Source organism: Fundulus heteroclitus, chromosome 5 (genome assembly GCF_011125445.2).
Source record: "Fundulus heteroclitus isolate FHET01 chromosome 5, MU-UCD_Fhet_4.1, whole genome shotgun sequence".
NCBI classification, from domain to species: Eukaryota; Metazoa; Chordata; class Actinopteri; order Cyprinodontiformes; family Fundulidae; genus Fundulus; species Fundulus heteroclitus.
In genome coordinates this window covers 13586185-13607835 of record NC_046365.1, presented here as the reverse complement: position 1 = coordinate 13607835, position 21651 = coordinate 13586185, and the positions used below count along the sequence as shown (strand labels likewise).

Here is a 21651-nt window from a genome sequence, read left to right as displayed (position 1 = left end):
GGTTTTCCCAGAAACTTTATGTCACCGCTGGATATTAGCCGTAAAGTGGCCTTTGGTGAAGGGAGCGCTAAATCAGCCATGTTCCTGTCACACAGAACGACCCACAGAGCTGAATTCACACTGAATTCATTTCACAGCCAGAGATTTTCTTTTAATGAAGAAAGATTTTGGCTGGGACAGAGTAAAGCGGGTCACATCAACGTTCAGTGTGGACACTGTTACCGAGAGTCAGCGTGAAAAGGAAGCTGTGGGTTAATCGTTCAGGCTGCGAAACGGACGTGAGAGAGCAAGACCTTTAGCAGAAAACAGGAAGGCTAAATGGTGTCCAGATAAAAGCGCTCCATTTATTCTGTTGAGTTTTAAACCTCAGACCTCAACAGAACATGCTGCTTTTGGAAAGGTTGGCAGTAATCTAGAAATCTCAGAGTTCCAGCAACTATCTATATTCTTGACAGACAGAGACAGATTATGGCTTTTATGATGCTATCTTAGCTAAATTATAAGTATAAGACACCAAAGACTGTTTAAAATGTCAACTCTGTGATCAATACATTTCTTATATCGCCTCATAAAATGGTTAAAAAAAAAAAAAAAAGAAATCAGCCAGAAAACTCTTATATGACTTAGAAACCAACATACAAATTAAATAGGCAAAGACTAGCACATATGCTAATTTTATGTATATCAGTAGCTTTGTGATAAATATTGGATGTAATCTGACAGCACATTTTCTACTACAAAGAAAAAAACATAATACATGAGTTATTATTAAAGCGGAGGTGAAAAGAAAGATTTTTCCTTACATATATTAGCATTTTAGTCAACCCTCTGCAACAAGCACACACATCTACTCTGTCTCCATCACAACTGCAGCATGCACACATCAGGTCAGACGACACAAACACAAATCACGAAGTATCCGCTCAGAAATGCCTCCTACAGAGAGCCCGCCAATCTGAGACGACGGATTCAAACACACTCACAGAGGTCTGTTTTGCCGTCTCAGCGCGTAATCCTGAAAACAGGAGCGTCCTTCTGCGCTCGCATCCAATTCCCAGTGATGCTGCAGACTCCCACAGTCCCTTTAACCTGTCTGATCCACACCCTGGTAGAACTAACCATACCTCCCCCCTCTCCAGCAGCTTCTCTCTCTCTCTCCCTCCGGTTCCCTCACCATGCCGCCCCCTCCTCCTTTTGGTGCAGCTGAGCTCTTCTCGCCGCTCTGACATTCCTATCTGTGGTTGTGCATTACACGCCCATTCATTTCCAGAGATGGAGTCCTTTTAGGTCTATTTTATTGTACTTGGGGATTTTGGACGGCACGGCCATGTGCAGGCACGCGTGAGGCGACTGCCCAGGAATTCCCACCCATTCCAGTCCACGTCTTCCCCCGCCGAGTCTGAGAACTTGCACCGGGGTTTTTGTTTTTGTCTGAGGAAGAGAACAGCTCCCTCTTATGGCCACGAAGCTGCAGCATCACGTTGTTTATTCTGAGGAAGCCTGCTGCAGTAAGGTGACGGCGAATGGACAGAAGGTCTAGTGCTTTTTATAATATATTTTTAATTGAACAATGGCAAAAAAAAGCCTCCTTAATACCCCCCTTGCATTATTAATCAATCTAGCATTACCATTAATCATGAACTCCATCCTGTCACATCATCATTTTTCTGCTTGTCCTCATTTATTACCATGACCTTTTTACACTCAGGTAGGAGACTAAGCTGAATTATCCAAGAATACAGACTACACTTAAATTATATATATATATATATATATATATATATATATATATATATATATATATATATATATATATATATATATATATATATACAGAAGTTGCAAGCACAGAAATGAAAGATAATCTAGAGAACGGCATTTTAGGCCCAAATTATTATTGGAATAACATGGAGAAGAAAGCAGAACCTGGAGAAGAAGGTCTTTGCAGCTGCAACTAACCTGCCGTTGTCTCGGCCAACGCCCCAGACACGGATACTGGCAATGGGCTGGGAATGAAGCACACTGCGATCCATAGGGTCGACCAGGTTCAACATGTTGTTCTCCAACACCAGGTACATGTCCTTCCCCTGCGCACGGAAAAAAAAATACACAGACACGCGCGCACAAATACTTTACCATCAATATACTCGTAAGAACAGACGGCCCTAACTTCCTGTGGCTAAAACATGTAGAAATCTAATTTCTTAGAAACTTTACCTGCCTAGTAAATACAATGTACCCATACATTTCTGAAATTTTAATTTCATTTTAAGCACCACAAGTCCCGCTCAATCTGAATTTGAAGTTATGGAGAATCAGCTTTTTTTTCTCAGATTTCCTCGGACCGGGCAAGCCACTCTGTAGAGGTTGAAACTCTTGCCTTTTTTTTCTCTAAGTAAAGCACCATGTTCATAAATCAAGAGAACAAGCGTTTGGGTAAGTTCAGTCTGAGCACGTTTCAATAAGTCATATCGACACAAAGAGGAGACATGCTAGCCTCAGAATAGTCGTAGGCCAGCAGGACACAACGGCTGAACCGCTGCACAGTTTCGTCCCTGCATCGTCAATGTGTGCAGTTTCTCAAAGGGCTGCCTGGATGCAATACTTGGCAAGCTAGAGTATTTCAAATGCTATATGTGGTGATTTGGATGGAGCGCCACTGCGTTTTGTTTCCTCTTCTGATATAGATCTCAGGGAACGAGATGCTACAGCTCAAGAAGAATGGCTGGTGCATTGCGATCATGGAAAAGAAACAAGAGTGAGGAAAATCAGAAGTAATCACACTTTATCCTGCGACATTCAATAACATCTCATTGTTTCCCATTTGTGCAGCTCTAAACTGCGGCATGGCTCTTTTACACAACTACTTGGCCCTACTGAGGGCCTGCAACACTCTACTTTTATGGGATGATCAAAGTGCCGGTTAGTCACTTCATCTGATATTCTGATCTTTGCATATCACCCTTCAAAAGTAGCAGTTTGATTTAATTTCCACCTCTACATCTGGGCGCCTAACTTTCTTTTGTCAGGAAGGGAATGTGCGACCGCATGTGTGACCAAAACGAGTTAGCGTGTGTGCGTCTATTCTTAGGTTTAGCAGGTCTCTAAATAAATTATTCAACCCTAAAAAAAGGGGAAGAAGATAAAAGGCTGTTGAAAGGGAGATGAAGCGCTCTACTTCTGTGTTCTGTCGGTTCACATTTGATAAATCCACTGCACAGCGAGGAAAACCTCTCTGAATTGGCTCCATTTTACCTTCTTCCTTCTCCTCGCATCCATCATACCACTGCTGTCGTTTAGGCTCCATTTTACTTTCCACCAATCTTTGTCATTCTTGAATACTTTTTTTACATTTCCTACCTCCAAAAGATTTTACTGTAACCATTTATAGAAAAAAATACTTTATACCCAATAAAAAAAGAAAAACACATGGGGTGTACAGATGTAACGCCAATGTCTCTCACCTCGCCCCAGATGCCCACTGTGTCCCGTATGTCATTCTTGCAGTAGGACAGCTGGCGGATGCAGTTGTTGACGGCCACGCTGCTCTTCCCGGGAGCCAGGTCCTCCTCGGCCATCTCTACCCAACCCAGAGAGCGCACCGCAAAACACTGCACACAAATTAGACAATGGGTGAGTTACAAGTTCACCTCCTAGGGATGCTTGATGAAATGCATTCAGATGCATTTTACAGCAGCGGTTTTTAAACTCTCTCTGCCACTCTGATAGGAACAAAACGACTTTGTGTTGTGTTAGAAAAACAAATAAGAAAAAGGAATTCCAAAAAAAAAGTAAAAAAACAAAGCAACTGGACTTGTTTTCCGTTGTTGAATACATTTCGCTTCCTCTCCATGAAGCTTTCTCAATTCAAAAAGTCTGGAGTAATGTGGAGTAACAAGCTTTATACTACTGCCCAAACAAAGGCCTTGCAAAGGCTTAGATAACGGCACTATCGGTGCCGTTTCAATCAGCTGGCTTAATGTCTTTAACAACCGCCCATTACTAAGGGGTGGACCTGTTTCGGTTGTATTTGCATGTTATCTAAGTCATTACAAGGCCTTTGTTTGGACAGTAGAATAAAGCTTGGTCCTCCACATTACTCCAGACTTTATGAATTGAGAAAGCTTCCTGGAGAGGAAGCGAAACGTCTTCAACTACGGAAAACAAGTCCAGTTGCTTTGTTTATTGCATTTTTTTGGAATGACCAAGAAAGAAAAAGGAAGAACAAAACGCATTCTTATCTATCAGCACTTAACTTTTGCTTGAAGGATTTTCTTCTCTCTTCAGTTTCAATATGAACGATTTTTAAGTTGTAATATAGCACAGAGATGTCCACTGAAGAGGGAATTCCAAGTGGGAATGTCAGAGGTTTTTTACCAAATGAATGAGTATACTTGCTTTGCATAGCAGCTTCTCTACACTTCAGACAGGTAGCATCTCTTCTGATCTTTCACACACACACGGTGCTGTAGAACGTCCTGTTGCTGCAGGGCTTGAAAGTAGTAAAATGCAGAGAAAAACGCTACTTTTTGGGGCCTTGAACCAGAAAACTGAATAGATCAGAGGTCATTCCCAGTTTCAAGTTTCTACTTCAGGACCAAACGGACCGCGGCATCAGAACTTGCCCCGGATAAACCGTCACCAGCTTCAGTGTGTGCCGGGAGTTTCTTTCATTTTCATCCTCAGCGTTTCTCGGGTCAAAGCGTTCTCACGAAGCAAAGATCTGTGTGCTTGAGCAGCTCCACATTTTAGCTGCTTTTTAGTATATCAATACATATTTCTTTATATTTACCACACAAATAACTGGCATTACCATCTGAGTCCGACCTAAATCAGCTCAAGTACCACTAATAATATTTGTACCCCAGTTTGAGAACCATCGTCCTAGAAGTGACTTTCTGGACCAAGGCCTAAAAAAACGTCTAAGCATCGGAGGTTTCAAAATTGTGCCGTTACAGCGTACAATTTTAACGTCACAAACGCAAAAAAAAAAAAAAAGGTTGATGTCTGATAGTTTGAGAATATACACTCGTGTAACGGTCACTTTATTAGGTAGAGTCTGCAAGTGATGGGTTGGACCCCCTTTGTCCTTCAGATCTGTCTTAGTAGATAAAACAAGGATCTCAGGCACATTCCTCATGTTTTCATATCCATATCGACATTCTCTACAGTTTCAATTCAATTTAGCACCACATGTCATCTTGAGGCACTTTACAAAGTCAATTCAATCGAATCATGCAGACTCCTATAATTAGCTGACAGGACTGTCAGCCCCTGTAGCCCATCTGCTTCAAGATTCAACGTGTTTCATTCAGAGATGTTATTCCCCACACCTTTGTTGTGACGAGCGGGTATTTCATTTACTGATGTCGTTCTAGTATCTTCAACCAGTTGGCCAATTTCTCTCTCCTCAACATCAACAACGTCTTTCAGTGCACACAGCAGCCACTCTCTGCACGTTTTGCCATTTTCAGACCATTCTCAGTAAACCTGAGAGATGTTTTAAAGTGAGAACCAGCAGATCAGCAGTACAATCCAGCACTGACAACTTCAGCATGTTTAACGTCACTTTTTTACCTTTTATTCCCTCTCCTGATGCTCGTCTTCATCACGTCTAGATGTGTAAACGTGCCGGTTGGCTGCTGTGTGATTAGCTGATTCAGCATGTCAACAAGCAATTGAACAGGTGTATCTAATAAAGTGGCTGATGAGTGCAGACCACTGCTAATAGCATAATAATAATCTTCAGGGTATGATAAGCCTGGCGGCCCGCCATGCTTTATTCGCCCCTCTACCAGGCTAAATGTTGTAGTTACTTGAAATGCTCGACGTTTGAGTGCGACATAAAATGTTAAAGTAAAGTGAGGTTCCCGCCTGGGAGAAAACCTCCAGAAGCTAACGTGCTAGCCGTTATTAGCATGACGCTCACTACGGTACACGGCTGAGCCCCTCTTTTGAGCTGCCTCACGCAACGCTCCTTCCACTTAAATAATTGAAACCATTATATTTAAAACGTAAACCTTTAACCTTCAAAAAGAGGTCAATAAAATCATGAAGAACTGTTAAATAAATAAATGTACTCGCTAATGTGCAAAAGTGCTCTGCTGACTGCAACTCTTTTTCCACGGATTCCGTGCACATCATGTAAAGCTTAGGAATAGCCATCTTTGAAAAGTGCTTTCGATGGTCAAGCATGTGAATAAGATTCTTGCATCTGGACTTCTCAGCTGTGCCGAGCGGTAGCATGTTCTTTGCTAATTTCTTAGCAATGTTTTGTCTTATAGCACTGCTGCTGAGTGCCTGTGGATGGTTGTTTGCTGTATTTTGTGTATTGTTCCTCTGCCAGATGTAGATGGCTATTTTACAGATAAATGTGTTGCATTGCCAGACTCAAGGTAGGGACAACAACATTCCATAGTTTGCATACAACCTCGGTCTGACTCTTCTCGGACTCAAAATATCCGAAACAGTGCCAAAGGGGTGACGTGACATTTCCTCTTTTATCCACAATTTTCTCTGCAGTTGTTGAACTCTCCTTTCACTCCAGGTCATTCTTTTTTTAAACTTTAAATAGTTACGAGGCACGGTGGTGAAACCTGAAACTGAGACTGTGTGCGTTACTCAACAGGTTGTTGCTAGCTTACCAAAGAGTGAGCGTGTTAGTTGATGCCACCACACTTCCTTAGCTACACCTTGAGGTCGAGAGACTAAACCCTGTCCTCTGCCTACATTCCCCAGAATGCAGTGCTGTTCTGGATCGGAGTTTGCTGAGATTATGGACCGTTCTGACAGATTTTCTATGGATATTAATCACATCTCTATCATAATAATTATTATTTTATTGGCCATCCGTACTCCTTGGTATGTCAGCAGCTCTGCAGGGGTCTGGTAATGAACCATTATTTTGATTTAGGTGAGTTTAACCAAGCCAACATTTAAAATGTGCAAGACCACGACTTTGGAGACTGACAATAGACATATGTGTTGTAAAAGGATGTGTTTAACAAGGGAAGTTATCCATATCGGAATAAGCAACCCGGTGAGAGAATGTCCCGCAGGATTTGACTTATAGCCTCCTGCTCCTCCCAACATCTGGGGGGCAGCTAGATCTTTAACAATCTCACCCTGGACCATCTGAAAGAGGAAATGAGGACAAAGGGAACCTTAAACTAGATTCCTCAAGAGAGACCGAGAGGAACATAATTCATTTATTCAAAAGTATACTGATAAAGTAAGGTAAATCATTTAGGCAACTTTGCAATTAGAGAGGTAAGTTACAGAGAATAACAAAAAAAAGTAGACACTAGCGGAAGAACTAAGAAAGTAAACGTGGAGCTGGTTTCCTTCACTTTGATAGACAGAAACAGCTTTTGAGGCCTTCCTAATGCTGCAGTGAGCTTGCATTTCAGAGTGCTACCACGCGACAGCTAATTTAGCTTAATGCCCTCAGATTGAGCATCAGTTTAGATCTCCAATAAATCTAGCCGGTAATCCGGCCATATATTGAATTTGCGTTGGCCTCACTGAACGCTACTGTAGACTGAGCCAGCATACAAATACTCCAGTTACAGCATTAGTCCACTCTCCGATTTGGACGTTTTAAGGCCTCAGCAGAAAATCCACAAATCCACCACTAGGGGGAAATGTTGCTCAGCTAGATAACTGCAGATGAGCAAATGATACATCGTGGTTGACGACAAATACCTTCTGTATCCAAACAGGCTGGACATTATGTAAAGATGCGCATGCAGGGCTCCCCTTAAGTAATTTTTCCACGGCTTCCAACATCACCCTCCCACAGTGTGCAAAAAGCTGACAGTGGACACCGCTACCTGCAGCTGGACTCTCAATTTCCTGACCCAGACGCCAAAGTGGACAATTACCCTGATCACCGGAGCGCTACGTCCAGAGCTGTCTGTGTGTTCAGCCTCCTCCTCCATAACTGTGCTGCCACACTTAACCCCAACAAGTTTGGTGCGATACATACGAGCTCCATCTCAACGTGGAAAAAACAAAGATGGCGGCGATGGACGTCAAAGAGCACACTGCCAGTGAGAGACACCACCTGCCTAAAAGTAGCGGAGGGGCCACCGTGAAGGCGGTCGATTCCACAGAGTTCCCGGGAGTCCGCCTTACAGTAGACCTCACCCTCCACACCAAAAGCCATCGTCAAAAAGGCTGATCGACAACTCTGCTGACTCCGATTCTATCTTCTATAGAGGCGATGTGGAGTCGGTCCTGTCATAAGGCCTCGCCTCATGGTTTGGGGTTCCGAGGCAGAGGATAAGACAGAAAACAGCACAGCTTTTTCCCCACAGGGACTGAAAAATATGAATAAAATGCCTTCTGTCTCATTGCCCTTTGAACTGTAGTCAGGCTCTGGCCCCTGCCTGTCTCTCTTAGTTTCTTTTGAGAGTTTTAGTCTCTTCAAAATGGCCTTCGGTGCACGTTTCTATGATTTTTTTTATTTTTCCTTTTACCAATTTTTCACTGCTCATATTCCAAGTTTAATCGACCTATTAATGTCTACACTGGGAGAGGATAATTTATTTTTTCTATGTGCCAGTGCAAATAAAAATCTTTAATCTAGACTCATATCCAGTAGTTGTCACAATATGTTGACAAAGACCACTTTATTACTGAACGGTTATGACAAAAATGAATCAATGCAAAGCTATAGAACAATGTTGGGTTTTCACTATGGGGACAATGAGAACAATAAACATCCAGGGAGTCACATAAACGCCTCACCTTGGTCTCCGGGTCACTGTTCACGCTGCTGGACTCATTTTCCTCCGTGGCTGGACGGTTCCTGAGAAGAAAAGAATGGCAACGATATAGAAACTGCAGGACAGAAGGGCATTTTTCTTTGGGTGACCAAATACTTACAGCCTTTATAGTAAAAAAAATAATAATAATCTGGGATAGATTGGGTAATGATATGCAACCCTAGAAGCTATTAACAGAGTTGGACACAGGAAGTTTGCTACCATTTACAATCATTTCACCTCAGCTTGAGAGAAGCGTAGCGAAGCGTGGCACCCTCAAACTCTTTCAGACTGGGGTCAGGGTTCACCGTGGCCGCCTGCAGGTCCTGATGCACAGAAGTAAGAAATGTCCAAGTGAAAAATGGCATCAAAACAATCCAAACAAAACAGTGCTAGCCTCATTTCCACCTGAAACACTATCACACAACTAAGGTGTGAAATATACTCTTTTGTTAGCCTTTTAATAATGAAAGATGAAACCATGACACTTGTTGACAGAGTAGATGATGAAACGTTGTTTTTTAAAACTTAAATGAAAAAAAAAAAGCTGAGCACAAATGTTATTGTGATGTTAATGTCAGGGCCAAATATTTTAGGCAGTGGCACAAACTTTGTGTTTTGTTGCGTCAAAAGTTTCTGTCGTAAATTGAGAAACCTCTAAAAACTGTTAAAGACTCTAACTTTCCAAACACATTAAATAATGAGTATTACAGGTAAACAGCCTCCATTTAAAATGAACCATCCCTGATTCTGACAAACTCAAGCCGTGATCGAGGACAACGGTTTAGTTTGAAGAGTAAGCCCCGCCCCCAACAGCCTTTTCTCCAATAAGAAACCCTCGTTATGCACGAGATTAAACACGCGCCTCGAGCTTGTGCGCTGATGGGGACCCATCAGTCAGGATTGCTCCGGTCTGGTCACATCAGTTCTAGGCCTTCTGCTGTCCTACATGCTTACTGAAACCTGACTGCAAGTTCTGCTCCAGGTAAAGATGAGGAGGCAGGATTGTTGAGCCTCTTCATCACGTTTGCCATGTGACGAGATCATCACCGCTGCTCTGATTGTTGCTCTGTTGGGGACATTTTCAAGGAGGATTCCTCAGAGAGAACAAGTTTGCGCCGGTCTTCCAGCTACTTCCTGCTGAATGTCCTCCCTTTTCTTCCCGTCGTCTTACCACCTTCCTCACTCCAGCTAGGCCTCTCATCTGGAGGCTGATGATGAGCGAGAAAACTGTTCGTTCAGCTGCAGTATTTTGCAAGATGTGCTTTCCTGCAACAATGGCTGGAAGCTTTTCTTTGGAGATAACTATTTGATCCAAAAAAACAAAGAAAGCAATGAAGACAACTACATCTGCTCACCTTTTTAAGCAGTCGGTCTGCTGATTAGACAGATAAAAGTACTTCACAGCTTCACAGATGATTAGGATCTCACTACATCAAAGTGAGGTTAGCTTGTGCTAGGTAAACGATGACGTAATAGTTTGCAAAACACAATATCCATGCCACTGCCACTACTTTTGCTTCAGTAACAGGTAAAATTAGCGGATGTCCTGTAATAAACTGAGCAGCCGGGAGCTTCCATATATCTGGACAAGAAAAATAATCCATCTGGTCTTAAGCCACTTGTGAAATTATTAGAATCCGACCTAAAGTGTAGGAAAGACACATAACAGATTCCACTCTGTCGTGTTTAGAAGTGAACAGGTGGGTTTGACTCAAACCCAAGTTTCCAACCAAACTGTGCATGGATGGATGATTGTGACTCTTCTATGTGACTAGAAAAGCTTTACATTCAGTCCTTTTGTCATCAGGGGTAATTGCCTTGAGTAGCAACTGTTGCTGCCTATTAATCAAAGGGCTATAAGGCCATTTACAGCTCTATTTGAAGCTCCGCCGTATTATAGGTGAGATAATTAATTCACTAGTGTTTTCTGGAAGGGCTGCTAGGGGGAAACAGCAGCAGGTCTAAGGTTTGGAAAGTTGAATCTGAATGAACCAAAAAGGCTTCTGGAACAGTTTCCTCTGGACACATCAGACCAAAGCCAATCTAACCAAATCATCATCATAACTGTGGAGCACAGAGGTGAAGGGCTCATGATTTGGGCATGTTTTTTGCAGCAACATGATCTTTTAGCCATTGTGTCAGTCATGAACTGATCTATGAAGTGTTTTTGAGGCAAATGTAAGGCCATCTGTCTGACAGGGAATACTGGCTCATCCACATGATGATCCCAAGCATAGCAGCGAAGAATCAGGGTGTTGAAACGGTCCAGTCAAAGTCCAGACCACAATCTGACTGAGAATAGCGACGGAGACTAATGCGTCACAAGAAACCGAAGCTGTGTTACAGAATTCTCTCTAAAGCTGAATTTACCTGCTACTGAATTATGATATTTCACTCACAGATTCTTCGTTTTTCCTTAAACTTCATTAAATAACTAACCATGGAATCTGTAGTGTCATTTGTACATTTCAGGTTGAATTGAAATAGTTTTACAAGCCAAGGACCAGATGATATTATCATGTCCGAATGCTTACGACCCTAGACTTCAGAGAGGGTATGGTTCCTTTATCTGATTACCCAAAGAGTTTCCTAAAGGCTTGTTTTAAATCCCGGTGGGGGCTACTGGATACAAACACTGTAAAAACCAAACGCAAACATCTTGACGTGTCTCGGCATGTGACAGCATGCAACCATGTTCGGCCAGATGGCCCTAAGCTATATGAGGAAATGACAGCGGTGGCACAGCATAGCAGGACATGCTACATTGAGAAACGAGTTAACGATCATCATTTTCCGTGTGCAAACACATTCACAGCTGTGCAATTAGGATGAAAAGATGAGCATTTTTTTTAAGTCACTTAAGTTAAAAAAAAAACAACAATAACAACAACAAAAAAAAGTAAAAAGTGTTACTGCAGCCAATTAACATATTCTTAAATGCGGTGACATTTATGACGAAGCACACAGCCACGCATGCTTCTGCCCAAGCGGTGACTTTTAGCGTATTAAAATCCAAACGTGGGGAGGGGGAGGAAAGCTGAGGAGCAGAGGTCACTGACACTGAGAGCATAATACTTGCCTTCCACACTTCACTATCAATTTTCCCTCCAAATTCACTCCACACCTGCTTCTACATACAGCATTAAGACACAAAGACAGATAACGGTGGGTCGACAAATGGAAGTCAAAGGTGGGGGGTGGGGTGGGGTCAAAGAAAGACATTCAGCTGAGAGTTGTCATCTAACCAGCTCACTCCCCACCCAGAGGGAGCTGCAACGAGGAGAAAACTTTTTAACATGCTAATTAGAAAATTCTACAACTACAATTTGATGCTACTTAACAAAATTCATCTTTAAATATCAATACTGCTACACCAATCAATTATGTATTGACAATTTACATCAAACTTGGATGTCACATCATAATTAGAATATATTTTCCTTATTTACAGATTCATGTAAAGTGCTGTGAGATTTCCTGTTGTGTTTTTTGTCACCCTTAAATGCTTTAGATCAGACACATTTTAATAGCCTGGGAAAATGCAACAATCAATTTTCAGAGGAGGATTTGATTTAATAAGAGGTAAAAATTTACTCAATGGGTTACATAGTGAAAGAAGCACTTTGAATCGTCTTGTTACTGAAAAGTGCTTTAAAAAAATGTGCCTTGATTTGCAAGAAGGTCCTGGGTTCGAATCCAGATGTGGGGTCTTTCTGCGAGGGAGTTTTTATGCTCTCCCTGCACATGTGTGGGTTCTCTCTGGGTACTCCGGCTTCCTCCCACAGTCCAAAAAACATGACTGCTGGCTAATTGAATACTTTAAAATGCCCCTATCGGTCGGACGGTCGATTGACTGACTGACTGACAGGAAATGGTTTAAACCAACTTGGCCCTATGTGGAAAAGTAATTGTGAATAAACATGGCCAGATCTGTAAACCTAAACGCTTAAATCTCTGACAACATAAAGTAGGTCAAACAATCTCAAAGGGCAACACATCATGCACCAATCTAAAAAACTTCAAGAACAGATGCCAAACAAAGTCCCTGATATGTATTATTATATTAGGAAAGGACTAGAAATATTTTTCTAAGGCTTTTGAGCAGCAAATCACAGTAAACGCCATTATCCACAAATTAAAAAAAATGGCATCCACAGGACACTTCCCAGGAGAAATGAACTGCTGACAAAAAGATAGAAAAAAAAACCCTGTCTCACATTAAGCGAAAATATCTTTTACTTTTGGGGAAATATTCTGTGGATTTACGAGACAAAAGTAGAACTTTCTGTAACCGGTGTCTCCATCTGGTGCATAACTAACTACATGAAAAAAAAAAAAAAAAAAACAGGTAACCTATACAGTCAAACATGGTGGTGGCTGTGGGATGATCAGTTTTCATCGTATGAAAACTGCTTTTTATTTTTATTCTGGTTATATTTGTCTGATATCCAAAGTGGATTGACGACCCGAAACAGTTAAGCGTGACATAAAAAGCAAAAAAAAAAAAAATCTGTTTTGTGATTCTTCTTCACTGCACTGAACATTCATGTCTAAATAAGCCATAAATCTATTGCTGCTTTCTGTTGGTATTTAAAGTTAGAAAATATTAGTGAAGAAATACACTGGCAACAAACGTATGCATTGAACCAATTACCCAAATTTTACAACTAAAGTATCAAAACTGACACGTTTTCACAACAGTTTTTGCATTAAACTGAAATAATTTGTACATTACTTGTTGTATGACTATAAAGACGATTTTATTCTCCTATTTTACCTTTAAAACCTTTTATAAGTCAACATTTTAGAAGGTGAACTTGGCTTACTTGGAGTTTAACATTAGTGGTACTTTCCACATGTAGTACTTACATTCTCCACCAGAGGGCATGAGTACAGGACTTGATACTGTAGCTATTTTGAGAGCTCCAACTTTGGTAAACATAGGTCTCAGAAATATGCCAACAAACATTTGCTGTTGTATGTTTAAAAATGTAATAATGACCTTTTGCTCCCAACATTTTACCTTGCCCCTGATAAATCAACTGACAACTACAATACAGGCAATTCAGATATGCACCTGTGATCCTTTTTTAAAGTTAAGAAAAGAAATTCACTCCTAATCAACATTTGAAATCACTGATACAGAGTTCCTTTTGGTTATTTTCAAGGTAACTACTTCAGAATATATACGCATGCATTGATTACCTTATGCTTTTATTAAAAAAAATCGAGTACTTTAAATTAAGTCTAATAGGAATTGGGCTTTAATTTCACATTAAAGCCCATGGTTAATTTTCCGGCAGTACTTAATATGATAAAAACGGTGAAATGCGAAGCAAAACGATACCAACTCCATACACTGCCTCATCTTCTCCACAGATAAATGGCTAAATACCAAGAGAAACAGCCAGGGGTGAGGTTAGAGCCGCCTACCTTGTCGTCGTCTTCATGATGCTGAGAACGACTCTCTTGTTCCGGTGTCTCCTGCAGAGACGTGGAACGGGGCTAAGGAGAGAAAGACGACGAGAAATAAAACGCAGGCACTGCATCACCGTTTAATCCAGCTTTTGTGTCGGCAGCAAAGGCTCCGGCAGGGTTGGGCGACGCTCCCAACAGATTGATGTGCCAGAATCTCATTCGGGCACATCCATCCGTCAACATCAGTCCATTCTCACTGGATCGATACTCTATCTAGACGTTGCTGCTCTCTATCAGCTTCCTTTCCTCCCTTCACTTTATTCCATCATTCTGCATGATTGACTGACTGATTGCTGTAGCATGGGCCGGGGTTTTGCAGCTGGCTTCAAGTAACGCTTGTAGATTGTCCGACAGTCTTCATAAAGGACAGAAGAAAAAAAAAAAACACTCATATATAGCGAGTGCCTTCCAAACCCTGTCGTAATTAATTTTCAACCACAGCAAAATGCAATGCTTGATAAAGCAAAACAAAGTAGTGCGTAATTGTGAAGTGAAATGAAAGTGATACAGGGGTTTATAAGATCTTTGCTTTTACAGGTTAAAGTCTAAAAACTATGAGCTTTTGTTTTGAGCCTCATTTACTCTGATACAGCAAAATAAAGTCCAGTGTGACCGATTCCCCTCACAGATCACCTAAATGGTAAACAAGAGTCCAGGCGTGTGTAATTTAATCTTAGTACTGATAAAGCTATTCTGTGAAGGCCTCGTGGATGTGTTAGAGAACATAAAAAGCAAAGAAGCCCATAAAAGCCTCAATCAGAGAAGCAATTAAGAGGCTTGTGGCCAAAAACACACTTGATCCAATTTGGCATCAGATCCAACAGATAGTCGGGTCACATGATGTCCGTAGCAGTTAGAGCGCATTGCCGTGAACGGGCCACGCACACCGTTTGAGATTCCCCATGACTGAGTCTCCGACTGTCCAACCAAGGTAGACCAGGTGTCGGTTTTTGTCAGACCCGAGCGCCACTCAGGCCAGGAAGTGAGACATAGTGGCAAAGTAAATCACATCCGCTTTGGGTCGGATCTTCCACTCGGAATGGAAACTGTATGCAGCTTCCAGTGGGTCGGTCTACAGAAGTAAAGTAAATAGTGAAGTAGAGATGTTGTTGGTGATTACCGCCACGCAGACTTACACTCTAACGTAAATACTCAATAACACGAGGCAGACGGTCTGGAGAGGGAAGCTCTAGTCGGAGTCGGAGTCTTTTGAAAAAATGAGCGAATAGTTGGACGCATCCGGTCTGTTTTGGCCTTTAGGCCAACTATGGAAGAGCTGTAGGGATTTACAGCTTAGGCTATTATCCATGCACCTCCACAAACTTAACCTATCCTTTTTTTGTTTGATTAATTCTTCAGCATTTTGATAGTGAGCAGTCATGTGATTTAATATTTAATCCTGTTCCATACAATCAACCTGCCAGGAACGGCAGGTGCAGATCAGCCTCTATGTTCATTTATATGATCGACTGACTTATGTTACTTCATGGGTATTGTCTCTTTTTAAAAGCATATATGTGCAGTATATTTGCACTTTAGGGCTAGTGCAAAGTTTAAGAAAATGCTACAACTACTCTTTTGAGTATATTACTGCGTGATTGCTCCTGTCTGTCTTCGTCCCGAGTCTACCTTGTGTGTAGTTCGCTGTTGTGAGTGACCCTAACGTACTGTTTCTGTCTGGCCTGTTTGTAACGTAGGTGTCTTATGTCTCTTTTATTTTAAATTTAATGTTAACACCAAACTGCCCAGGGACTACAGATGGAAATTAGCCAATGGCTACAATCTGGCATATTTCCATATGATATGTTCGTTAATATGTACTGTCCCTTTTTAAATAAATAAATAACAATAAAAAAAAAAATGAAAAAACAAGTCCTGTTTGTAACAACAAACATGCAGATGACGGGTCAGATGAGACCAAAACTGAACTTTTTAGTCTACAAACTGCGGGTCGTGAAAGAATAACTCTGCCCAATGACCCCCGCAGTAAAATATGCAGGAGGAAGCATTATGGCATTGGACTAAGAACCTACGGCAAGACATGAGAATTGATGTTCACAGTATAATCTGACTGATCTTGAGCTGTTTTATATCCGTTTTTTATTTACTTTTGTAAGGCACTGTGTATATATTACATAAATACATTAAAATTGCATAGTGAGAATATTCTCTGTGATAAGGAGACATGGCAATGTGCAAATATCCATCAATGGTGAAAGAGAGATAGAAAATACTCTGATACTCACGAAGTAGCAGCTGTTGACAAACCCACACGTGGCGAGGGTGGACTCATGAGTGGACAGAGGCTCCACCGAGCTGTCAGAGGTCGTGCTCCCCGAACGAGTCGACGACCTAAAGAAGATCTCTGCCTGGCATGACTAGATGTGTGCAAACAGAAAAAGCAAGCAGGTGTTTAACAGAAGGTGGCGTTGATCACAACGTTCCTCGACTGCCGCTCAGCGCAGCACACTGCAAAAAGGGAATTAAAAGTAAGTGAAATTTTCTTGAAATCAATGTATTTTTCCTTAATTAGAGCAGGTAAATAAGACTATTTGCCAATGGAATAAGATTTTTGCAGTTAAAATAGGAACAACTCATCTCCATCATCTTATTTCAAGTGTAGGATATCTATTTATCTTATTTTAGGGGTATAAATACTCATTCCATTGGCAAATAGTCTTATTTAGCTCCTCAAATCAAGGAACAATACACTCATTTCAAGAAACTTTTACTTACTTTTAGTTCCCTTTTTGCAGTGCATTGGTTTGCGTTTAGAAATAAAATCAAAATTTTCTTGTTTAGAAAAGCAGCAGTAAGTTTGACATGGGCGTCGTAGTCAGCACTTTTTTGGTTCCAAGTTTAGAAAACTTCTTAAAATCATCTAAGGTATGGATTGATTACCAGACTACAAAAATGTTTAATGTAAAAAAAAAGTTTCTAACAAAACAGATCGTATTGAAAAATCGCAATAAACAGTATTAACAAGTGCAAACATTCCCACACATACGATCATAACAAAAACAAATGACCAAGTTGAAGCATCGGCTTATTTGCCGCCTCTCACCTCGAGGTCTGGAGTGGGCAAGGAGCTGAGGGAGCTCACGGAGGGTTTACGTGGGGCGGGGGCCATGGGGTCGGCCAGGGCCGGGCCCTCAGTCTGTCCGGGTGGAGGTGGATGGGCGGAGGGCCGCTCCCACTGGGTGGTGCCTGTAGGAATGTGCCAGTAGTAGATACCGGCCATGTCTGTGATCTTCTTCCATCCTGGAGGCAGGTCGGGATCGGTCTGGAACGACTGCTCACTCCAGATATCTGCGCAGAAATTCAATCAAAAACATCTAATGTTTTAAAAGCTTTAAAAGATAGACTTCTCCAGACAGTTTTCACAGTCCTTTTTATCCAATTTAAAATACGAAAACTAGAGTTTATTATGAATTTAAGGCAGATATTTCTATAGGAGGCGACATTAAATGGGAAACGGACAAAAGCAGCAGAAAGAAAGAAAGAAGGAGAGAGGGAGGAAGGAAGGAAGGAAATCAGAAAGAAAGAGCAGGGGGAGGGGGTGGTAGGAAGGACAGGAGGGAAGGAAAGACGTAGGGAAGAAAAGGGAGGTAAGGACACAAGGGAGAAAAAGGAAAGGAGGGGACGAGGAAGGAAGGAAACAATAAAGGAAAGGAGGAACTCTTATGCTGTGCTTATTCAGACCTGGAAACCACTAAAATCAAATCCCAGACTGTGTTGAAACCCAGAAATGATTTATTGTTTAACAGGAAAACCCAAACACTGCTCTGCTGTTCCGCTTCCCATGACCTTTTTTCTACAACCCCCCCCCCCCCCCCTGTTTTTTTTTTTTTTTACTGTAACCAGTAACCAATACTGACAACTATAAAATCAAAACATAATAACAACAAAACAAAATTACTATATGAACCAGCAAACTGAAACACATTTTTTCTGTACGATCTAACTGGTCTCTGAGCAAAATGAACAGCTGCCCAGAGTTATGAAACCCTTCGGCAGCTGTCTCTGTAACGGGCCAAGTCTCCATGTTCTCAAGCAACAGAGACAAAACTTGTTGATACAATTGTGCAACGTGCGCACACACACACACACACACACACACACACACACACACAGGCATAAACAGACCCAACAGAACACGGAAATCATGCCAGCACCAACTATCAGACATATTCTCACATGCATACATATTACATGTTCACCCTAACTTAACAGTTATAAAGATACATTCTGTCCTTGTAATTGTGTCAGCTTAGATTTAATCTTTGCTTCCTTTTTGAATATCCAATCATAAGTCAAAAGCTACGCCCACAATATTCATCCTTAAATGTGGAAACGGGCGGAAACTAAACTACCGGGCGGCCGGCGATAAAGCCACAAAGACGAATGTCTCCGCTGGCTCTAACTAATTTGATTTGAGCACGCATATTGAGTTTATGAGATGGATTAAATCAGGGGACACTTTTCAGGGAGGGGTGCTGATTCAGAAATGAGATCAGAAGTCAAAGTAACTTTTTTGAAGGAAACAACCAGACGAGCCGCCACATCAGACGGCGCTTTGCACCAGTATCCAGTCCCATTTTTCCGCTTTGTCACATTGCAACCTCAACCTTTAATGTATTTTGTGAGGATTTATATGGGCTAAGTGGAAAGTTAACCCTCCAAGGTTTTCAAATATGTTGTGCAGATGAAAATCTACAAAAGTGTGGCATACTAATAGCTCAAAAGGAAATCCAATCCATAACAACCGTAGGAAGTTACCTACCTCGTCACCGCACAGCTCAGGTGAGAACATGTTGTTTAAAGCTCTCCTTGGTTGAAGTTCAGTAAAGGTACTGAAGGGGTTCTGTGTAAATCATGACCTAAACAGCCCAATGAGGCCGAGCATAGGTTGTTTTAAACTAACTGCAAATGTCCGAACGAGATGTCGGACTGCCCATCCTCTGTGAGCGACAAAAACCAACTTCCTCTACAGGCGCGTTTCCACTTTGGCTTCCTGAGGTCTCTTTCTCAGGAGCTTAACCTCCTGAAACCTTCTTTGTGTCTCTAGGCTTTCTGTTGCATGCTCCTTCATGGTGAGGTCTGAAAACCAGTGCAAATAAAGGCAAAACGAGAGAGACACCATCAAGATTTAGATTGTTTCAGTTGTTTAATAGACACGGCCTGCCGCTCTAAACTCTGTAGAAGCACATAGGTAAAACTGGACTTAAAATGTACTGTGATGATCCTGAATGTGGGAAACTTTGATTGAGATTACAATAGGCGGCAACTTATGACACTTTTGTTGTGGTTAAAGTCTGAAACAGACTTTAAATTCGTTTTAACTCTGAGGAAGTATGAGTATAAGTCCCGTAGAAAGAATAACCACAGACAACATGCAGCCGCTGTCGCTCCATTCAAACTTAAAGGAAAAATCCGGTCAAAATCAGAAACCAAACTGCTGCTGTGCTTTAAATATAAAAGTACTACATACTGTGCAATAAATTATACGTTTTTTTAATGAAGAATAATTTTCATTTAATCATGTTTATGTGGAGGAACCCATAAACATTTGACCCAGTAAGGGCAGCCCGCATACACAGAGATCCAGACGACAATTTATGTTTTTATTTTCTTATTGATTGAAGATAAGTTCATTAAATAACCACGAACGTATTAGTTTTAGTTATAGCTAATGATTTTTCCTTATTGACCGGACTTCCCCTTTAAAACTGGTGTGTGACCAACAATCACCCAATTCTGGATCTCAGATTATAAATGCTTTAAAATATTTAAAAATCTCTTAAGAAGGCTTTGGTGAGAGCATATTCCTCTTTGTGTTCGTGGATGTCTCTACGAACGTTGGCTAATTTCCTCTGTGTATGCAAACTCTGTAAAAAACAGAAATGTTCACCATGAGTGGCTGGGTTTAAAGTGTTTTTGTGCATAAACTACCAAACTGCTGTTGCCTTACGTGACGTTCACAGAAAATATAAACTGTGTGCAGTATTTCCTCCGAGCTGAGGCCCAGAATGCAACACCTGCACATAGACCGGCTGACTTTAGCCATAATTTAAGGGGCGGGAGGACGTTTAGAGGAAGAGCGAGCCGTATAGTTACTGCGGTGAAGCGCAGACATTCACAGAGCCACTGACCGTCTGTTTGTGTGCAGAAAGCAGAGGTTGAAGCTAAAGTGGCACAGATGTTGCCAGGCTGCATCACAGGTTCTAGTAAGTCATAAAGGTGATATAAGCTCTGAGGGCCGAGTCAGCTGGAGTAGTGTGTGTGTGTGTGTGTGTGTGTGTGTGTGTGTGTGTGTGTGTGTGTGTGTGTGTGTGTGTGTGTGTGTGTGTGTGATGGCACAGAGATCTCAACGTGCTGATGAAACATGCCGTGACAGCAGGCAATACGTTTTCATGACAACTGGGCCAGTCCTGATTGAGAAGAAACCGTAAAACATGTGCGCCATAGACACACACGCCCACTCCGAACATCCTTAATATGGGATCCAATCATAACGTCTAGGCCAGAGGTGACCAGGGTGTGGCCACAAATGGCCAATATTTCTCGTCATGGACCTACGCAGTTGGTGCAGAACCCAAGTGGAAGGAAAATTATGCATGGTTTTAAAACTCTTCTACAAATAAAAAAGTAGGGTTTTTATTACATAGATAATTTCTAACCAATCTCAATGATAAATTGAACTTGACAAATCACTCTGTATAACTCAACTGAATTTACCTTTTTATTATTAAATGCCTTGAGACAACATGTTTTTGAACTAACACTCTATAACTAAACTGATTTGAATTATCGCCTTTGTCTTCAGACCCAGTTTCTCTGATTCAGCTAAATAAAATCCAAGAAGTCCAAAAGTCATGCAGGTCTAAAATACAACATGAAGTAGAAATCTACCACTGCACAGCATCCTGAGCGCAAGACTTTGACTGGAAAACATGTCAGTGACAGTATTATGATGTGGGGATAGTCTACTTTAGGATAGATGGAGAACCTGGTCAGGAGTGATAGGAAAATGGGTAAAGCTAAAAACGGGCAAAACAGGAAGAAACCACGTTAAAGGTTGCAAAAAACTGGCCCAATCTAAGTCCACACCCTAATCCAGCACTGCAAAAACGGATCTAAAAATAAGCAAAATGTTCTTAAACATAGTGTTTTTGTCCTTGATTTGAACAGGTAAATAAGATCATCTGCCAATGGAATGAGTATTTTGACCCCTAAATTAAGATAATTAGACATTCAGCACTTGAAATAAGATGATGGAGATGAATTGTTCCTATTTTAAGTGCAAAAATCTTATTCTGTTGGCAGATCATCTTATTTACCTGCTCAAATCAAGGACAGATACACAAATTTTAAGAAAATTTTACTTATTTTTAGTTCAGTT

At 41.3% G+C, this 21651-nt stretch overlaps 1 protein-coding gene across 6 annotated transcripts in view; it reads right to left on the bottom strand.

Annotated features, from left to right (window-relative positions):
* The window catches only part of apbb2b (amyloid beta (A4) precursor protein-binding, family B, member 2b), an 84456-nt gene that overhangs the window by 17010 nt on the left and 45795 nt on the right, over positions 1–21651 (bottom strand). For 3 of the 6 annotated variants that reach the window (XM_036136963.1, XM_036136964.1, XM_036136966.1), the window contains 8 exons: positions 17314–17558; positions 16496–16627; positions 14205–14276; positions 11851–11901; positions 9009–9094; positions 8752–8812; positions 3465–3611; positions 1960–2087 (listed from right to left, as the gene is read on the bottom strand). In XM_036136963.1, the coding sequence (XP_035992856.1) occupies positions 1960–2087; positions 3465–3611; positions 8752–8812; positions 9009–9094; positions 11851–11901; positions 14205–14276; positions 16496–16627; positions 17314–17558 (922 nt within the window). Of the gene's footprint in view, positions 1–983; positions 1085–1959; positions 2088–3464; positions 3612–8751; positions 8813–9008; positions 9095–11850; positions 11902–14204; positions 14277–16495; positions 16628–17313; positions 17559–21651 lie in introns of those variants that run through there. The other 3 variants (XM_021318057.2, XM_012865534.3, XM_036136965.1) reach the window with 2 other exon arrangements.